Here is a 17,792-nt window from a genome sequence, read left to right on the forward strand (position 1 = left end):
GTAAAAACAATGGAATACTAGAATTTAGCAAAGAAATTCCAGGGCCACAACTTCTATGTTCAATTGCTTTCTCCTGAACAGCAGATCATGAAAGATACATGCTGCAGATGCACTGGGACGCATTCATTTTAGTTTAGCTTATTTGATCATATTTCTGTTTCAAATACAAATCTTACAACAATGAATGGAAGCTGTTACATGAAGGTGATCAAAGGGAATAGGCAGAAGCTGAAAGCTTATAAATGCCTATCCTACTTACAACAGAACATAATTCGTAATACTCATAGTTATCAGATTCACAAAACATGAGTACGGCTGCCATTTGAAACTGGCCCCCGTAAAATCTGACTGTTTCTTTTCCCTTTTTACCTCCTATATGATGAATTCCTGTTCTGTTCACTGGCTATATGGGAGTTAGAAATTGTGTGAAATTTGTATGCTATTTTGGAAAAACCTTTACCATATTCATGTTGCACCTGCAGATCTAAGGGACACATATTTAGTAAAGGCACAGTCAATTATCATATTGTATTTTAATAATGTATTGGAATATCTTTCCTCTCCCAAAATTTGTCACTACCGAAACATAGACTTTTACCTTCGAATAAAGATAGTTATTTTAATAAAATAAAATGAATCAATTCCCCCCTGTACAGACCATTTTTAAGAATTTAGGTACGGTAGGTGGTTCCACAATTAAATACTATGATTTTTCATTGTGGGACTGCAATTTGAACCAATTCGGTAGAATGGCCCATATAGAAGTGTCTATTTGTTCGTCTCTAAATGTTTTTTTTTTTTTTTTTTTTTAAGATATTTTTTTGCGGCTTACGCCTTTTATTGATTTTTGAAGGGACAGACAGTAGGCTGACAGGAAACGGGAGAGAGATGGGGGATGACATGCAGTAAAGGCCGTGTCGGGTCCGGGAGTCGAACCCGCGGCACACTGCGACTGGATTACCAGTCCGGTGCCCAGACCGTTACGCTACGGCCTGGGCCGTCTCTAAATGTTTTGATGAATTGAACAAGGTGGACCCTCTTGTAAACTTGTAATGCTTTATTGGGTCGTCCACTCACAGTTAACAGTCTTTGTATTGACTGAGTTGTGCTTGAAATGTACTGTAATTCTGCAAACTGTTAATAAATATTTCAATGAATCAATCAATCCTGTTGGATCAAGGTAATCCTGTTTTTTTTTTTTTTGGGGGGGGGGCTGGGGGGGGGGGTTTGACAAGATTACAGCTTGGATTGGATGTGCTGATCTGATCGGATATCGGAGTGATCCCAATCCAGATTAAAAGTCCTTTAATTTTGTGTTTCAGTAAGGTAGCGAATGGAGTTGAATGAGAGAAGTGTGGCGCACTGCTGATGTGTGATGTGGCTGATTGAACCCAGATACTGATTGAGACTGATTCAGAACAGGTGGGTTGCGCACATCCAGTTCCTTGCTGGTGCTGGACACGAAAAGACTATGAAAGGATAAAAGCCACACACAGCTTATACTCCTCAGTGTTTAGTTTACGTTTTAACTAGACTATGTGGGATATTGGATAGGGACCACTGGCCTAAAAAAGGTTGAGAAACACGGTTGACTCTCCATTTAAAGAATCAGTCACAAAAAAGGGATATTTCTCATCCATTTTTTTATTCAAAATTTCAGAAAAAAAAAGAAAATACAAGAATTTCTCAGATATACATTTGGAGATGGTATGTCAAAAATACACCATCTCAACTATAGATGTGAAAACACTTTGAGGCCTCAGATACAGAACTAGGAAGAAGATAAAGGCTAGCAGAGCTTTTTGATTCCCCCCCCCCCCCCACAGACTGTCAAATGTTGTTAAAGTGAATAAAATAATAGCAGATCAAGGGCCCCTTCTGAAGTTGTAGGAATGCAAATCATAGAATTAGAAGCATGGTAGTGATAAACCTCAAACTAATTATTGCGTTTTTGAATGCATTGATGCATCCTCCATTAAACCTGAGGTTTGCATTAAGAACATTCTGAAGAAGATAAACCAAATTTAGATAAAAAAATGATTATTATTATTGACATGTATTCTTTTCAGTCAGTATACTTTGTATATTCATCCTTACAATCTGGCAATGCGAAAAGCAACTATCCTATTGTAAACATAGGCCTATGATCTGACTCTACTCATGTTGTGTACTCTTCATCATGGCTACCCGTAATCTACTAGACATCCGTGTCTGATTCACATCCACATATTTCCTGTCATAACAGGTTTATTATGACTGACTGGTAACTAAAGAGCTTTGACATAGATATTCACAAGACTAACTTTGTGTCTGTTGGCAAAACTGAAAGACCAGAAATAGGTCACAGATGTCCGTATATTTTGTCATCACATACACTCAAACTGAAATGCCATTAAAGAAATGTAATAAGTAGCAACATAAACACAGTTGGCGTTTGTGAGTGGTAATCTTTATGCCACACTCTATGATGCCCACTTACAATACAACTGTGATCATTTCCCCCCAAGATTTCCACTCTTTTCGATTGTACAGTATGTTTAAGAGGAACGCAGTACAACTACATGCGCCCGAGATTTTACCTCAAACATCACATCAGAAGTGTATACTAGTGACCTGGCTATCTACAGTATGACTCCGATTTTGTTTTATTTTATTGCATTTGGGGTGTAATTTCATCATTTGTTTTTAAATCAAATGCCATTTTATGCATATTGCCCTGAGACAGTGCCCTCTGTATGCCCCCTAAAAGATCTAAAAGCTACTGTGCCGTCATTGCACTTGACACTGGAGAGGATTTTGATTCCGTCAGGTGATTCTTGGAACCAGCAGCATTACTGTAAGCAGCAGTAGAACAAGTGTATTACTTGCAATTCATCAAAAGGATGACCCAAAGTGAGTCCACACAAGTTCCAGAATGGTTACAAAATTGGTGTTTACAGAACACAGCCTGGCTATAGGGCTTGACATACTTTGTTGCATGTGTGATGTTGTCTTGTACTGAAAATAGATCTGCAAGCTCACACGCAATGCATTGGGCGCTTGTAGATTGGCTATTTCCAGTGTGCGCAACAACCGAGTATGAATCCGGCGTATGCTGGACATGAGTCTAGACCTCAGTGAAGAATCGGCAGGCGTACAGGAGAAATGATGGTGCACGTGTGACCACAGTGTGTTTTGGGGCAGAAGTAAAGAGATTTGCAAGTTCTTGGCGACATTCAAATCACAATGCCAACAAAAGCACAGTTTGTGCTGAGGCTTTGGTTCCAACATTGACCTAGAAACCACTTGAAACTCTCAGGGCGGATGTGCATTGTGGAATTCCAAGTGTTCAACCACATTGGAGGTGGAGTCACTGCTATCTCGTATTGTAGAGGCAAAGAGAAATCCTTGCTAGACTTCACAGTACAGACGCATATACAGGATAGGATCATATAAAAGGTTGTTGTGTGAGAACATGGCAGAGACATTTCAAAGTGTGGAATAGTTTGTTGTAATGTGGATTAGAACTGACAAATGATATACTCCTCATATAATGTACTGTGGAGGTAAAAAATATGTTTTCCCTTTCTTTTATAATAAGAATAATCTCCATAACTGATGTGACATTTATGTATGAAAAAATAATAACCTGTTTTGGTAGTCTGAGGATTCCAGGTTGTGAAATTGATTGTGTACGTTGCAGAGTTGGTGCATGAGATGGAATGTCTGATGGTGTTGACCGTTGACGTTGTGTCCTGGCCTCTTTTTGATACTACACATTTCCAAAGCCTTAACAACACTGCAAACCATCCGGTCAAAAATAAACGCAACAATGAATGCTTTAATCTGTTCTCATATGACAAATTGACAACGCAGACAATCTGCATTGTTTCTGCACAGAACGAGCCTCTGCATGGCACCGCACCACAGGCCTCTGTTGGCCTATCAGTACAGTTCCCCTATTGGTGTCACATACACTGTTCCCTTTTAACTCATACACCTATACACTTGCCTTCCTAAAGGATCATTAGACCAGGCGCTGATTGAACAATCTTGGGCACAGGACAACAATTCAAACCACCACCAAGAGAGATTCCATCTCCTGTCCTATTCCAAGGTGTGAGGTCTTATCGAGATCCCTGCGGGGATGTACTGTATCCAGAACATGAGGGTTTATCCAGAGACAAGGGTTTTCTATGAAAACTAAGAGAGAGGGTGAAATGTTTTCTTTTTTCCTTTTTCTTTTTTTTTCTTCTTCTTTTTCTTTTTCATATGCATACATATATTCAAAAAGAGTGAGGTAGATACATACTTGAAGGAAAAATAAAATAAAGTAAAAGTCCCCCAGTCATGACACCAAAGAAAATACATACAAAAGAAAGTCCAACTTTATACTGAATCATGGGGCATTTTATACAGTGATTTAAACTGATATCACAAAAAAAGGAAAAATTAAAAAATTAAATAAATAACACTCCCACAGGAAAAGGAAAATAATTCAAAGAAGGAAGAAAATAAAATCACCAAGCATCATTTCAAAAGATGAGGAAGAATCCTTCAAAAACACTTTTTCTTTTTTTAAACTACTCAGCCTCCATGTAAGACCTATTCCATGAATGACATTGACATGTCATCCCGTCCCTGGACATTAACCCATCATTTTTGTTTGTGTTGTTTTTCTTTTGGTTCACAGATAGGATGATGATGACCAACAATAAGACCTGTTGTCGGAATTAGCAAGTCAACAGAATGCAGCAGAAGTGGCATAATATTGCGCTTGAGGAGATTTAACGCAGGAAACAAACGAAACAAACGGAAAAAAAAGTTAAAATGACTGAATGGTTGTTCCAAGTGGTTGGGATAATTAAGGCAAATGAGACAACCCAATTAGCCCTATTAACAGGAAATGGGATGGGTTAAAATACCAGACTCTGTTGTGGGGAAAACATCCTGCATGCTTGAACTTGTCCTGACTTCAAAAGGAGCCACCGGGGAGGGGAGTAGGCCTACGTGTACCACAGTGGCGCTCACTTTATTTAAATTGACTTGTATTTGGCTGTGGACCACCGTCACCGTAGATGAGCCATTTTCAAATAGCCGTGGTTTAACTTGATTTTGTGCTGCATTGACCCAATTCTGCTGGGGACCACCCTTTAAACCTTCTGACAACCACTGACGTTCTGTACCCGTCATGGAGGCTGGGGGTGGGGCAGATAGGTAGCCTGGGTTCCAGCATGATTCGCTGCGTTCCGTAGATTTGTAATTGTCACTACGTAGCTTTACTTTACTTTATTTGTTTATTTAGATGGGACAATGCACTTAATTCCATAAATGCCATGTAAATACACCAGATTTAGAAGAATTGCTAATTTTCATCCGCAGTCCCCAGACTCCCCACAGTAAAACATAACACAAAATAAGCAAACAGTACCTTACATTAGGAAACAAAGCATTTAAAAACATACATACACAAGGAAAGTACAAAGGTAGCGGAGTGACAATTACAAATCCACTGAACGCAGCGAATCAGGCTGGAAACCAGGCTAGCAGGTAGGAGGAGGCTAGGCATAGGTACTGTTCATGGAGGAGTGTATGTGTACTGTACATGTCATGGAGGAGTGTATGTGTACTGTACATGTCATGGAGGAGTTTATGTGTACTGTACATGTCATGGAGGAGTGTATGTGTACTGTACATGTCATGGAGGAGTTTATGTGTACTGTACATGTCATGGAGGAGTTTATGTGTACTGTACATGTCATGGAGGTTCAGAGAGGGGTGGGGAGGGAGGGTGGAGCACCCTTGGACTCCCATGAAGCACGAGGATTGTACTACTACAACAACAACAACAAAAAAGGTGAGAAAAGTAGAGGACAATCATGAGAATGTATGGAGAAAGCAAAGCCTTTACTTTGACCTGAGATTGAGACGCACCTAGAGGACAACACTAGGTGCAGTGCTAGACATCTAGAAACATAAAGAAAGAAGGGTGCAGGAAGTACACGCTCAGACATGGAGCTAAGGTGTCCATTCCTAATAATAATAATTATTATGATGATAATAATAATAAGTATAATAATAATATAAAGACATCTACAAAAAGAAGACAGAAGGAAACATTTCATAAAAAAATAAAAGGCAATGAACAAAATGTAGTGATAAAGAAGACCTTTTGGGGTAACTTAAACCAGTTTTTTGTGTCGGACTTTGTAATTTTCATATTTTCGAAATGGACTGTAGTGGAAACCATATAATATCAAACCTGAAGGATATAATGTGTGTGTGTGTGTGTGTGTGTGTGTGTGTGTGTGTGTGTGTGTGTGTGTGTGTGTGTGCGCGCGCGCGTGTGCGTGTGTGTGTGTGTGTGCTGTATATCATATAGCTATACTGTGTGTGTGTGTGTGTGTGTGTGTGTGTGTGTGTGTGTGTGTGTATATATATATACATACATACACACAGACATAGACATGGACAAAAAGAGAAACATAATAAAATAGCAGCTTTGTTCTGTACAGACACAGAGGCGGACATCTGAACCGTAAAAAGGCTATAAAAGTGACAGACCAATGATGGGTATAAAAGTGATTCTGCATCTAACATACACTGTAAGACCTCTCTTTATGTATATATATAATTATTATTCATATTTATTTATATACGTATATGTATGTAATTGTAGAGAGTCCTATGACTAGTCTAAAAGAGACCTGTTGTGGAAAACCTGACTAGGCTACAGAATAGAAGAATCTTCACAGATCCAATAATTTATCTAATCTCTACTAACCAGATCTTTATCTGTTTAATGTTGTGTATTTGGTGCTATGTCTGTTTAAACAGTCTCATTGAGAGATGTTGATCTCTAGGATGAAACTTAAAGTTAAAAATGACAGATTAATGCTCTGATTTTAAAGTTTGGAGAACTGGAGACAAAACAGGGGAAATCCTAAAAATCTGTGAAACTCAGCGATTAGCATTGTGAGAATTATGCGTGTGAGTTATTTCCTTTTTTTTTTTTTTTTTTTTTACATGTTGAATCCAATGTCGAGCTATGGCTTTGATTCAGAGTTGGCTGACTTATAGGTCACATGCATACAATTCCTTCAGATAATACAAAAAATGTGTGGGGGGGGGGGAAAGTCATTCATTCATTTCAGACCTGGGGTAATCCATCAGAAATATACTAAAACATGTCTGATATCTGCCCCAAGTTGCCACATTTTGTCCACAGAGCGTTATCAGTGGCCCTTTCTTGGGTTTAAATTGAGGAAATGACCGAGGCTTAAAACCTACTCAATATGATGGAGGCCAACAACTTTGTTTTGTCATCTCCATGTAGTTAGCTACCAGGTTTTCGATTAGATTCACAGTAGAATGATGGTCTACCTTTATGTGTAGTTTTGTGTAAGTGATAATGTGTTGGTATTATATTATTGCCAGTAGCATAGACTCTTGTCTCAACTCTGAACCATAGCCGTATTGCAAGAAGGGAGACCTATACAATGTTTTAAGAAAAACTTAATTTGGCAAATGTTTGGCAGATACACAATAGCCCCTTCTCTTCCATTTTCACCCACTCCTGAAAGGATCTAAAAAACATAGAAATATCAACAGGAAAATCGCACAATGATCGTAGTCCAACAATTCATGGTTGAGGCGTCCTCACACGGCATGAGCTAGTCTCACGCTCATGGAAATAAAGTCATATCAATGGAAAGACATTTTGGAAATGGAGCTATATCATATTATAGAGAGAATCATGTGTTGGTATAAATACACACTCAGATATCCACAACATCCTCTCTAAAATCATCATCAAAAAAGTGCTCTTCTGTTGGATTTGCTGGCAGATATGCTAGGAAATTATTTTCTTCAGTTCATGTCTTACAAATAACTTGTACGTTAGGATAAATGCCTGTGTCAATGTCCTTCTTCTTGAAGGAATTGTGTAACAAACGTACAATACAGGCCACACAGGAAGGAGACTGCAGCACTCCCCAGTGTTGAGTCTTAAAGCCACAATACTCCAAACGCTTTAGCAAGGTTTCTGTGCTGTATCAGTCTCCATAGAGTTCATCATTGACCTTAGTACTGCAACCATAAAGAAGTGCAGAGATCAGCCTACTGCTTTACAGTAGGACACATCTCTTACCTCATCCATCCCTCCATTAAGAGACTGGAGGGGGGGGGGGGGGGGGGGGGTGCTACCCTGTGTGAGAGGAGGAGGGGGCTGGGCTGGCCCGCCGGGGGGGGGCTGGTATCAGCAGGCCGAAGACTGGGGCAGTGGCAGAGCGCGTTCATTCTTCCTGCCGCCGTTCATATGTGCATAGGGCTGCATCTCGTCAAAGTTGGGCCGCAGCAGCACCATGGGCCCGTTGGCCGAGACCTGTCCTGAGTGCTTGTTGTCCAAGGCTTGGCCCCCCGGAGGAGACCCCAACATGGCTGATGCAGCCGCCGGGGCCGTCGAAGGCGAGCCGGGTCCCAGTAAAGGAGCGGCGGGGCCTTGCACGGGGGATAACTGCTGCTGGGGAGGTGGTGTGCCTCCGACGGCACTGACGCTCCCCGGAGAGGGAGCGGGGGCGGCAGAGGGCTGCCGGGTCATGGACGCGGGGTCCAGGGGAAAGTTCTCCATGTTCTCCACCTCCATGTCCAGCTCCTCGGTGTCCGGCGGCTTGTTCTCGTCACTGAAGAAGAAGCTCATCTCCCGGAAGGGAGGCTCCAGGTCCTCCTTGATGCTGTTGATGATCTCCAGGAAGGACGGACGCATCTTGGGGTTGTACTGCCAGCACATCCGCATCAGCTCGAATCTGCACACACACACACACACACACACACACACACACATTTTAGATTCTCTGTTTTACACACCATTATAATGTTCTTATTTTGATCATAGCACCCACTTACTGAATGTCAAGTCTCCAGGTTTTCTTCAGAATTTGTATGGCAATCATTTACTATGACACTATGGCACATTAGGAGTCCACTAGTACTAGTAGTGGTTCTCAAATGTTTCATTTGAAAAGACCCCCTTAACTCTGAGAGTGTTCAAATGGAAACAAGGGTCCTTTTGCTTTCATTTGAACACTCAATACAGATCTGTTATGTCATTCAGGGCTATCTATGTGTTTTTGGTATGTCATTTTGTATGTCCATGTTGACTAAAACGTCCACCATAAGCCAACATGGCGATGACCCCTGATGAGATGAGATGAGATTCAATTTATTGTCAATGTACAGTACAAGTACATTTTTTATATTTTATTTACAGTTTCTATTCCCTTACAATAGACTTCATATTTTGTGGAAAAAATCTTTCTGTTCAGTTTAAATCTGCTGTGTCTGTTTCACACCAGGAGGTGGCAGTGCACACCAGTTTGTCAGTATGTCTAGGGCCAAAGCTCGGAAGTCTGTCTATGCTATATCTACAAACATATCACCCTGACATGCAGAAACTGTACACACATTAATATAGGAAACACACTATACATTCCATTAAAAGGTTAGTTCAGATTTTTGGACTTAAAGCTGTAGGAAATACTAGATATTAATTGATTCCCTGAGACCCATGGTGGGAGTTCTGGTCTGGTGTCACGCATAAAATAATAATAATGCATTACATTCTTACGAAGTGCTACAAGGTTAAAAGCATAGCAAAAGAAATACAATAAAAGAAGCGTAAGCAACATCATAAGCAGTACAACAAGATTAGGGAAAAGCTTTCTTAAAAACGTGGGTCTTAAAGAGTCAGTGGACTGTGGTGCTCTCAGGTGAATAGGGAGAGAGTTCCACAGACAAGGGGCTGTGTGGCAGAAGGCCCGGTCGTCCCTGGTGCAGAGGTTGGTGTGGGAGACGGGGAGAAGATGGGTGTTGGAGGAGCGGAGGCTCCTAAAAAATATATAAAAAATAAGTGAATCCACAAAACTAGCGTCATTTGTATTGTTCACCTATTTCTGCATATACCGGTAGTGCAACTTTCGTTCAACTTTGACCCCTCTGTCACATGGAACTAACTGTTTTGTGCTGCTGCTGCTGCTGGCATATAGTGATACTGGACACAAAACATAGTTGTCACAGAGGGTTCTAAGTTGAACGAAAGTTGTTATATGCTTGCTAGAAATAGGTCAACAATACAAATGATGCTAGTTCTGTGTATTTTTTATACGTGGCCCCCAGACCCTCACCAAATGACCAGAACTACTTAATATTCTCCAAAATCAGACAAGAACTCCCACCACGGGACTCTTGGAATCAATTCATATCTTTGCAACCACTATATTAATGGCAAGTATTTCCTGGCTACAACTTTAAGTCCAAAAATCTGAACTAATCCTTTAAAGCGAAGTCTAGTTTTATCACATTCATGTTACAGTTTATGTATAGATAGATGGATAGATGGATGGATGGATGGATGGATGGATGGATGGATGGATGGATGGATGGATGGATGGATGGATGGATGGATGGATGGATGGATGGATGGATGGATGGATGGATGGATGGATGGATAGATAGATAGATAGATAGATAGATAGATAGATAGATAGATAGATAGATAGATAGATAGATAGATAGATAGATAGATAGATAGATAGATAGATAGATAGATAGATAGATAGATAGATAGATAGATAGATAGAGTATTCTCACTAAACTGGTCACTTTGAGTTCAGTAATGGACTTTGTATACAGCGGCAACATAAATCATACATAAGCACATACCGTGCCAGGTCGGCAGCAGAACTCGGGGAATGTCAAAACAACATCATAAAAGAGAGAATTATTACAGTTTGGTGTGGTGCTACACCACACACCACAACTTCAATTATACACAAACAAGCTAAGAATACCCTTCAAGCACTACTAACACCTCAGTCATCATCTCTCTCACTCCTTCTGTCTGAGCTTCCTCTCTCTCTCTCTCTCTCTCTCTCTCTCTCTCTCTCTCTCAGCTTTTGCCTGCCTCTGCAACAGCCTGTGTTCAGCTGGGTGCCAACTCTACTCCACAGCAAGGAATTGTGGGTAGTGCTTTCCTAAGCATGCGTCTCGCTTAGAACTCTGAAGCATGTTAGCTTGTTTTTGCAGTGAGCTCCCTTTAGAGGCTGACATTCACATGTCAAAAGCCCGGGCTATGAGACCTGCCATGAAAAGCAGTGTAATGTTTGGAGCCAGGCCCTGAATGCGGCTCAGAGTAACCTGTCTGCTCGGTGCTCTCACACAGTGCCATCTGTTGCTGCGCAGAAGACCGGAAAAAACCGAAAAACAAAAACACTGCAATAAATACTGCCTGCTTGTCAGCATCTTGCCCATCTCACAGAGACACATGCAATCACCTTTTAGGGCATGTCATGAATAACGCTGGAGACACATTCAGTGGGAATCCACACATCCACATCCAGTCCCACGGCTCTTCTTCACAGAACCAGCAGGGTCAAAGAGTTCAGTGTCTCTGTGATTACACCTGATACTCGCATGCAATGTTTGCCTTTCGACCACGCCGGTAGTAATTCAATAATCTGTGTAGATGAAAACAAATCTGGATTTACCATCAGGCTTGGAGTTGGTCAGGCTTGCACTGTGATAGAAACTAAAGTATAGTGGACCGACCACAATGCCACACTGTCACTTGTTGTGAGCAATGTGAATATAACATGGAGAGAAAAAAACAGAGAACTAGTAACGTGGACGCAGATTGAAACAAAGAGACAGAACAATTTGGAGTCACGACTCGAGTCACAACATTAATTATTTAGGACCGGGCATCAAAATTGTAACCCACATCCTACGATGGATAGATAAGTTGATCAAGCAGCAGGATGCACTAACATCTCATGGATTCGTTTTTACGTCCAGATACCCCGTCCAGGACAGGTTTCAGACTCCGCTCAGATCTGAACCCATTAACATCTCATGTCCAGTGAAAACCTCATGGTGATATTGCACATGTTACAAATGTGTTTAACCCATTTTTAACTGAGATCAGATTAAAAAAATGTCTTCTACATCCTGACAGTTTTCTGAAAAAGCTATGTTTCTATGTCAGTGGTTCTTCGATTTTTCAAAAATAGCAGACCTACAAGCTCGTAGTGCGCCACTCGCACTATGAGCTTGTAGATTTGCTATTTTTCAATAGCTAAAGCATAACATAATACTAAAAAACACCAAAAGGGGTTCCCGCCCAAAATGGGTTTAACTACAGTAAGTATTGTTGCTACTGTATACCGATCTCTACTTTGATACCAATACCAGCCACTGCATCCAGATTTAAACAAAGTCATTGAAGTCATTATAAAAGGCATTATAATGTGTTATGATTGCGCTATAAGTGCTTTTAACTTTTAAGCCGATTACAACACTTTTATAATTGACCTTGTTTATAAGTCATTATAAAAAGGCTTTATAATGTTTTATGTTATTTTTATGATTATTTCTGAGTTCATATAAATGAGCTGTAGCCTGCGGAGTTAGCTCAGTCAGACTCGAGGGAGTTCATGCCATGCTCAAAAGTGCATACTATACTCAAGGGGTTAACATGCTGAATTTCTATGTGGGTCTATAAGTGTGTGCAAGCCCCACACGTCATTCGCTGATGTGGCAGTCAGCTGACCAATTGGGCGGGGTATTTAAGCTCTCTAGACTGTATGCTCTTCCTGCCTTCCTCTGCATATGGTTCCTGGTTGTTATGTGATTTTTGCGTCCACCACCACCCCAGCACCACCGGTGGGCTCTGTTATTTATGCTCCCATGGGGGTTTTATTGTATATCTATCTCCCTGCTCTTAATGTTCTATGATGGTGTTTAATCACGCCGAGCAGGGATAAACTGCTGCAGAGCCGAACGCCAAGTCAAATATCATATGCACACTTGTATTCTCATTCTATAATAAATATTGGTTAAATCTATTCGTGAGTTGTCTGACTGAACTATAATTATACAGAGTATAGTGCATAGTACAGTATGTTACAAGGCATTATAGACATTGAACAGGTGTTACCCAAGTGTACATATTATATAACATGTTGAGAAACATGTTGAGAAATTTATACTTTACAAAAAACTGAAAATCAGGCCAGTTTTTTTAGTCATGCTATTCACAAGCATACCAATGTTATGACCATGTATCAATGTAGACGCACACAGGCACGCACGCACGCACGCACGCATGCACACACGCACGCACGCACGCACGCACGCACGCACGCACGCACGCACACACACACACACACACACACACACACTCAGAAGTTATGTACACTGTAGATTCCTCAGTCCATTTGTAACTCAGAGAATGTTCAAATGTCATCCAATCTCAAGAGTTAAATTTAGACCGAGGAGCCCTCAGAACACATTCCACAGCATATACGTCACATCTGAGAGGATTTTACTGTGTATGACATAATGTTTAATAACTGACCTACTTGACCTTTAAATCTGAACTTTCACCATGAATCGTAAATTGTCAGATGATATCCTACAGACAGGCGGACGGACGGACGGACAGACAGACGGCGTTATTAAGTTATTACAATAGCTTCACAATCTCTTCACGGCTCAACTAAATGACTGCATATAGCGTTGTCCACGATACCATTTTAGAAACGATATATATCATGTAATGTAATGGTATTATTCTGTCTTTCATTGCTGCCCATCCCTGTGAAAGAGAGTGCTCTTTTGTCCACATGAAACACAAGACAGGACTCATGGGAAATCCAATCCGTGACCCAGAGCTGTACCTGACCATGGGAAAGACAGAAAACAAGGAGGGAAGACATTCAAAGCTTTCCAAATAATTATGACTCATCCCTTTCTTTCTCCAGAATCTGGCCCTTGTCCTTTTCCCGCCAGTCGTCGATTCTGTCCAGAACCTGTGAGTGTAGCCAGCTAGGCCACGGCTCGCTTATGCACAACTTTGGAAGTCTCTCCACTGAGTCACTCACTACAGGCCAGGCAAACAGTGGCGGGAGCCTCGTTTCCCTGTGTGTGCTGCTTGCAGACCAGGACACAGCCCCCCCCCCATTCACCTCCCCCACCCACCTCCGTAACACAATCCACACACCCCTGCAATCAGGACAAAACACTCAGGCTGCCATGGCAACCGTAGGTTTGTGTCTGCATAACACACAGCCTTCACTTCTTTCTTTCTTTCTTTCTTTCTTTCTTTCTTTTTTTTTTACATGCACTCTCTTGCTAAGGTGAGGTCAGCCATGAAGAAAGGAGGGGGGGGGGGCAGAATGCCTGCTCATTGAGGTCAGAGGAGCAGAAGAGAAACGCATGTACTGTATAAGTAGCAGACCAGCCAGACAGGCAGGCTGTGCTGTTTCATCCCCTAAAACAGCCTGGTCAATTAATTAATGGCTGCCTCTCTAAGCCCCCCCCCCCCCCCCTCCCCCCCATGTCTGTCCCTTGGCTGACGGGTGGACACCGATGCGATGACCCTTCCCAAACGGCATCTTTCACACACAAGTCATGGCTACCCTTCTATGGGCCTAACGTCTGACTGCAGTGGACGAGGAGGAGGGTCCCCCTACAACCCGGCTGCCAGCTGGGCACTGGGGCCATGTGGTCAGTGGGCTGCATTTAACCTGTGACGTTAATGTCACCAGCCGTGCAGGCCTGCGGCTTGGCTCTAACACTGGCATACTGTATAAAAATTATCACATGATGTCCTACGCACGTCGTCCAGCCACCACAACTCAAAATAGAAGCTGGGGCATTGACCGGCAAGGGGTTAATAATACGTTTATGGGACAGAGGGACCTATGAGACGGTAGCAGAGGACGAAACAATACATCCTTCAAGGGTACATTACAACACAGCGGGGCTGGAAGGCCCCGGAAAAGAGTGACATGATGATTTATTTATTAGCTTTAAGGAAGCAACAGTACTATATACACAGTTGGAGAGCATTAGGTTAGAGCAGTGGTTCCCAAACTTTTTAGCCCGTGAACCAAAAGAGAGATTAGATGTTCACACCGCGTTATGAGCTTGTAGATAGGCTATTTTTCACTACTTATTATCATTTTCATTTATAGAATTGTTTGTTCGATTGTTTTAAAATGTATAATAAGTCTTTAAAAATTATAGCCTATATTCAACTGTAGGTAAAAGAAAATTAGATTTTTACTCCGTGACCCACAAATACTTGGGAACCTGTGGGTTAGAGAGTGTGCTCACAGAACCAAACACAGAGGGACTTACAGCATGTCGGGGCAGTTGTCAGGTTTGTCTAGGAGGCCTCCCTCCATGACGAAGCGTAGCACTTGTTCGTTGGACATGCCCTGGTAGGGTTGTTCCGCTAAGGTGGCGATCTCCCACAGAACCACACCAAATGACCTGCAGCGGGAAACACACAGGAGAATGGACTTCAAATAAATGCATGCGCGAGCCGCGCACACACACACACACACACACACACACACACACACACACACACACACACACACACACACACACACACACACACACACACACACACATACTGTAGAAAGTCTTGTTTTTGTTTAGAGATACGAGACAATGGACTGAAGTCTACTCTGCTATACTGCTCATCAAGTTACATTATTAGTCCATGAAACATATACCATGGTTTCAAATGATACAGCAGCATTAAGTATTGCTGTTGTGTGTGTAGCCAGTCAGGCAGATGGTATGTGAAGCCCAGGCGATGAATCACGGCTGAATCCATTGCTCCAAGACAAGCTGCGGTGTGGAGGACGTATGGGTAAATTTATATTATGGGTAACCTCACTTTAACCCTGCGCCGCACAGTCAGCGACGCAAACAAGTGTGCGTGCCACATTGCATGGAAACCTCTACGAAACTGAATGAATGGAGCAGGAAACTACTGTAGGGAACCTTGACATGCTAAAAACAAAGAACACAGTGTTGTCACTGTTTGTTAGCTCTCGGCAGTCACATTCTCACCGCTGGCGAGGCATCTGAGAGTGCACTCAGCGCTCTTTAAAAACAGACTATTACAACACCGACTTGTATCTAATTGACTAAAAGGGTCCCGTGTTGAAAGACAAAAACGCATGGAGGAAGCTTTTCTTGATCAACCAAATAGAAAGGCATCCACTGGTAGAGGCATTTTGTCGGAGGCCCAGAATGGACTCTCGCAATAGTGGACTTGATCTTTGTGACATCAAAGAGGAAGTTATAATGCGTGGATGTGGAGGTGGGTTTGTGCTGGCACCGCAACCTCTCATTTGGAAACATCTGGATCAGTTTAGGTCCTCCTCTCGTAGGGACAGACCCGTGGGACACTCTCAGTTAGGAAACAAACACTTGCTAGGGAGCTCGTAAACAGCTACATCTGTCTAAAACCTTATACTTTAGTTGATAGAATCTGGTGGTCGTCGAGCATTTAACTGAGGCCACGCCGAGAGCCGAGACACACAGTGTCAACAGAGAACAGTAAAGAACATAAATATCATCGATATCGTAAAAAAACAGGGATAGCATGAAACAGCGGTATAGTCCCACAGTACTGTTACGTGCCAACACCAACACATTCACACATACACAGTAAACATACCTCTGAGATACTATGCAAGGCCCCCTCTGGAATGGCCTTGAATTTGTACAAAGTAGTTTGCATAATACATATACGTGCGTGTGTGTGCGTGTGTGTGTGCAAGTGTGCGTGTGTGTGTGTTCGTGTGCAATAATTTCATACCAGACATCAGACATGGTGGTGAAAACTCCGTCTTTCAGTGACTCCGGGGACATCCAGCGGACCGGCAGCAGGCCTTTCCCTCCTTTGCGATAATAATCTGTCTCATAAATGTCTCTGGTCATGCCAAAGTCTGAGGTGAGGCAGGGGAGAAGGACAACATAACAGAGGTCAGTGAAGACGCAGTGAAGACACTATATAGCATTAGTCTGACACCCTACCCAAAACCCAGACCCTAAACCTAACCTCACAGGGAGCCACGGGTTAGTTTTAACCTGCCACAGGTTATTTTTAACCTGCCAAGGGTTATTTTTAACATGCCACGCATGTCGGGAGCCACGGGTTAGTTTTAACCTGCCACGGATTAGTTGTAACTAATGCCTGTCGGACTGTTAGTATGTCTAACCAACTTATGCACCCTGACGGCTCCGCGTGAGTTGGACATCTTACCTCCGATCTTGACGGTGTAGTCCTCCGCCACCATGCAGTTCCTGGCGGCCAGGTCGCGGTGGACAAACTTGTTGGCGTTTAGGTACGACATGCCGTCCGCAATCTCCCCCGCCATCTGGATCATCTTCTTCAGAGGGGGCAGAACCTGGGCGTTGGAGTTCTGTGGTAGAGGAGGGAGAGAAGCGGGGGTAGCACAACAAGCGCCATATTGAGCATCTCACTTGTCTTCTTCTGCTGCTGTCTCTCTCTTAGAGTATATATATTTATAGAGAAGGCACCCAGAGGAAATCTTGAGGCGAAATGGACATAGTGACCGAAAGAAGGTATTGCAGTTTGGTAAGGTCTGGCCCCAAACACATGAACGCGCACTAGGCTCCGCCCACTCCAGAAAGTTTCAGGCAGAGAGAGAGAGGAGAGCGCTGAGGGGCCGACTGCATTAAAACCAGGAAATGTCGCATCAGGACTTTTGCTCATTACTTATTATTCTGTGTATATAAAATATAGCTAATTTGTCTAATCTCTAGTTACATCAATATTGTTCTTGTAAAATAGTTGGTTTGTGACCAAGTATTAAGATTATAAAGATCGCTTGTGTCATTTTGACTGCCAAGGACTTCCCATTCACTTACCATAGGCTTCTGTAGAACTCCCGAGTCCGAATTCAAAAAACTTTTTTTTAAATAGCAGC

General features: G+C 42.3%; 1 protein-coding gene across 1 annotated transcript in view; it reads right to left on the minus strand.

Annotated features, from left to right (window-relative positions):
- Positions 1 to 4,349: 4,349 nt before the first annotated feature.
- The window catches only part of igf1ra (insulin-like growth factor 1a receptor), a 143,333-nt gene continuing 129,890 nt past the window's right edge, over positions 4,350 to 17,792 (minus strand). Inside the window, exons 18-21 of the mRNA XM_083763898.1 lie at positions 17,105 to 17,264; positions 16,658 to 16,787; positions 15,178 to 15,312; positions 4,350 to 8,783 (exon numbers count right to left, since the gene is read on the minus strand). Coding sequence (XP_083620024.1) covers positions 8,237 to 8,783; positions 15,178 to 15,312; positions 16,658 to 16,787; positions 17,105 to 17,264 — 972 coding nt within the window. The 3' untranslated portion in view covers positions 4,350 to 8,236. The remainder of the gene's footprint in view (positions 8,784 to 15,177; positions 15,313 to 16,657; positions 16,788 to 17,104; positions 17,265 to 17,792) is intronic.

The sequence above is a fragment of the Protomyctophum parallelum genome (genome assembly GCF_964188405.1).
Source record: "Protomyctophum parallelum genome assembly, chromosome: 4".
Lineage (NCBI taxonomy): Eukaryota > Metazoa > Chordata > Actinopteri > Myctophiformes > Myctophidae > Protomyctophum > Protomyctophum parallelum.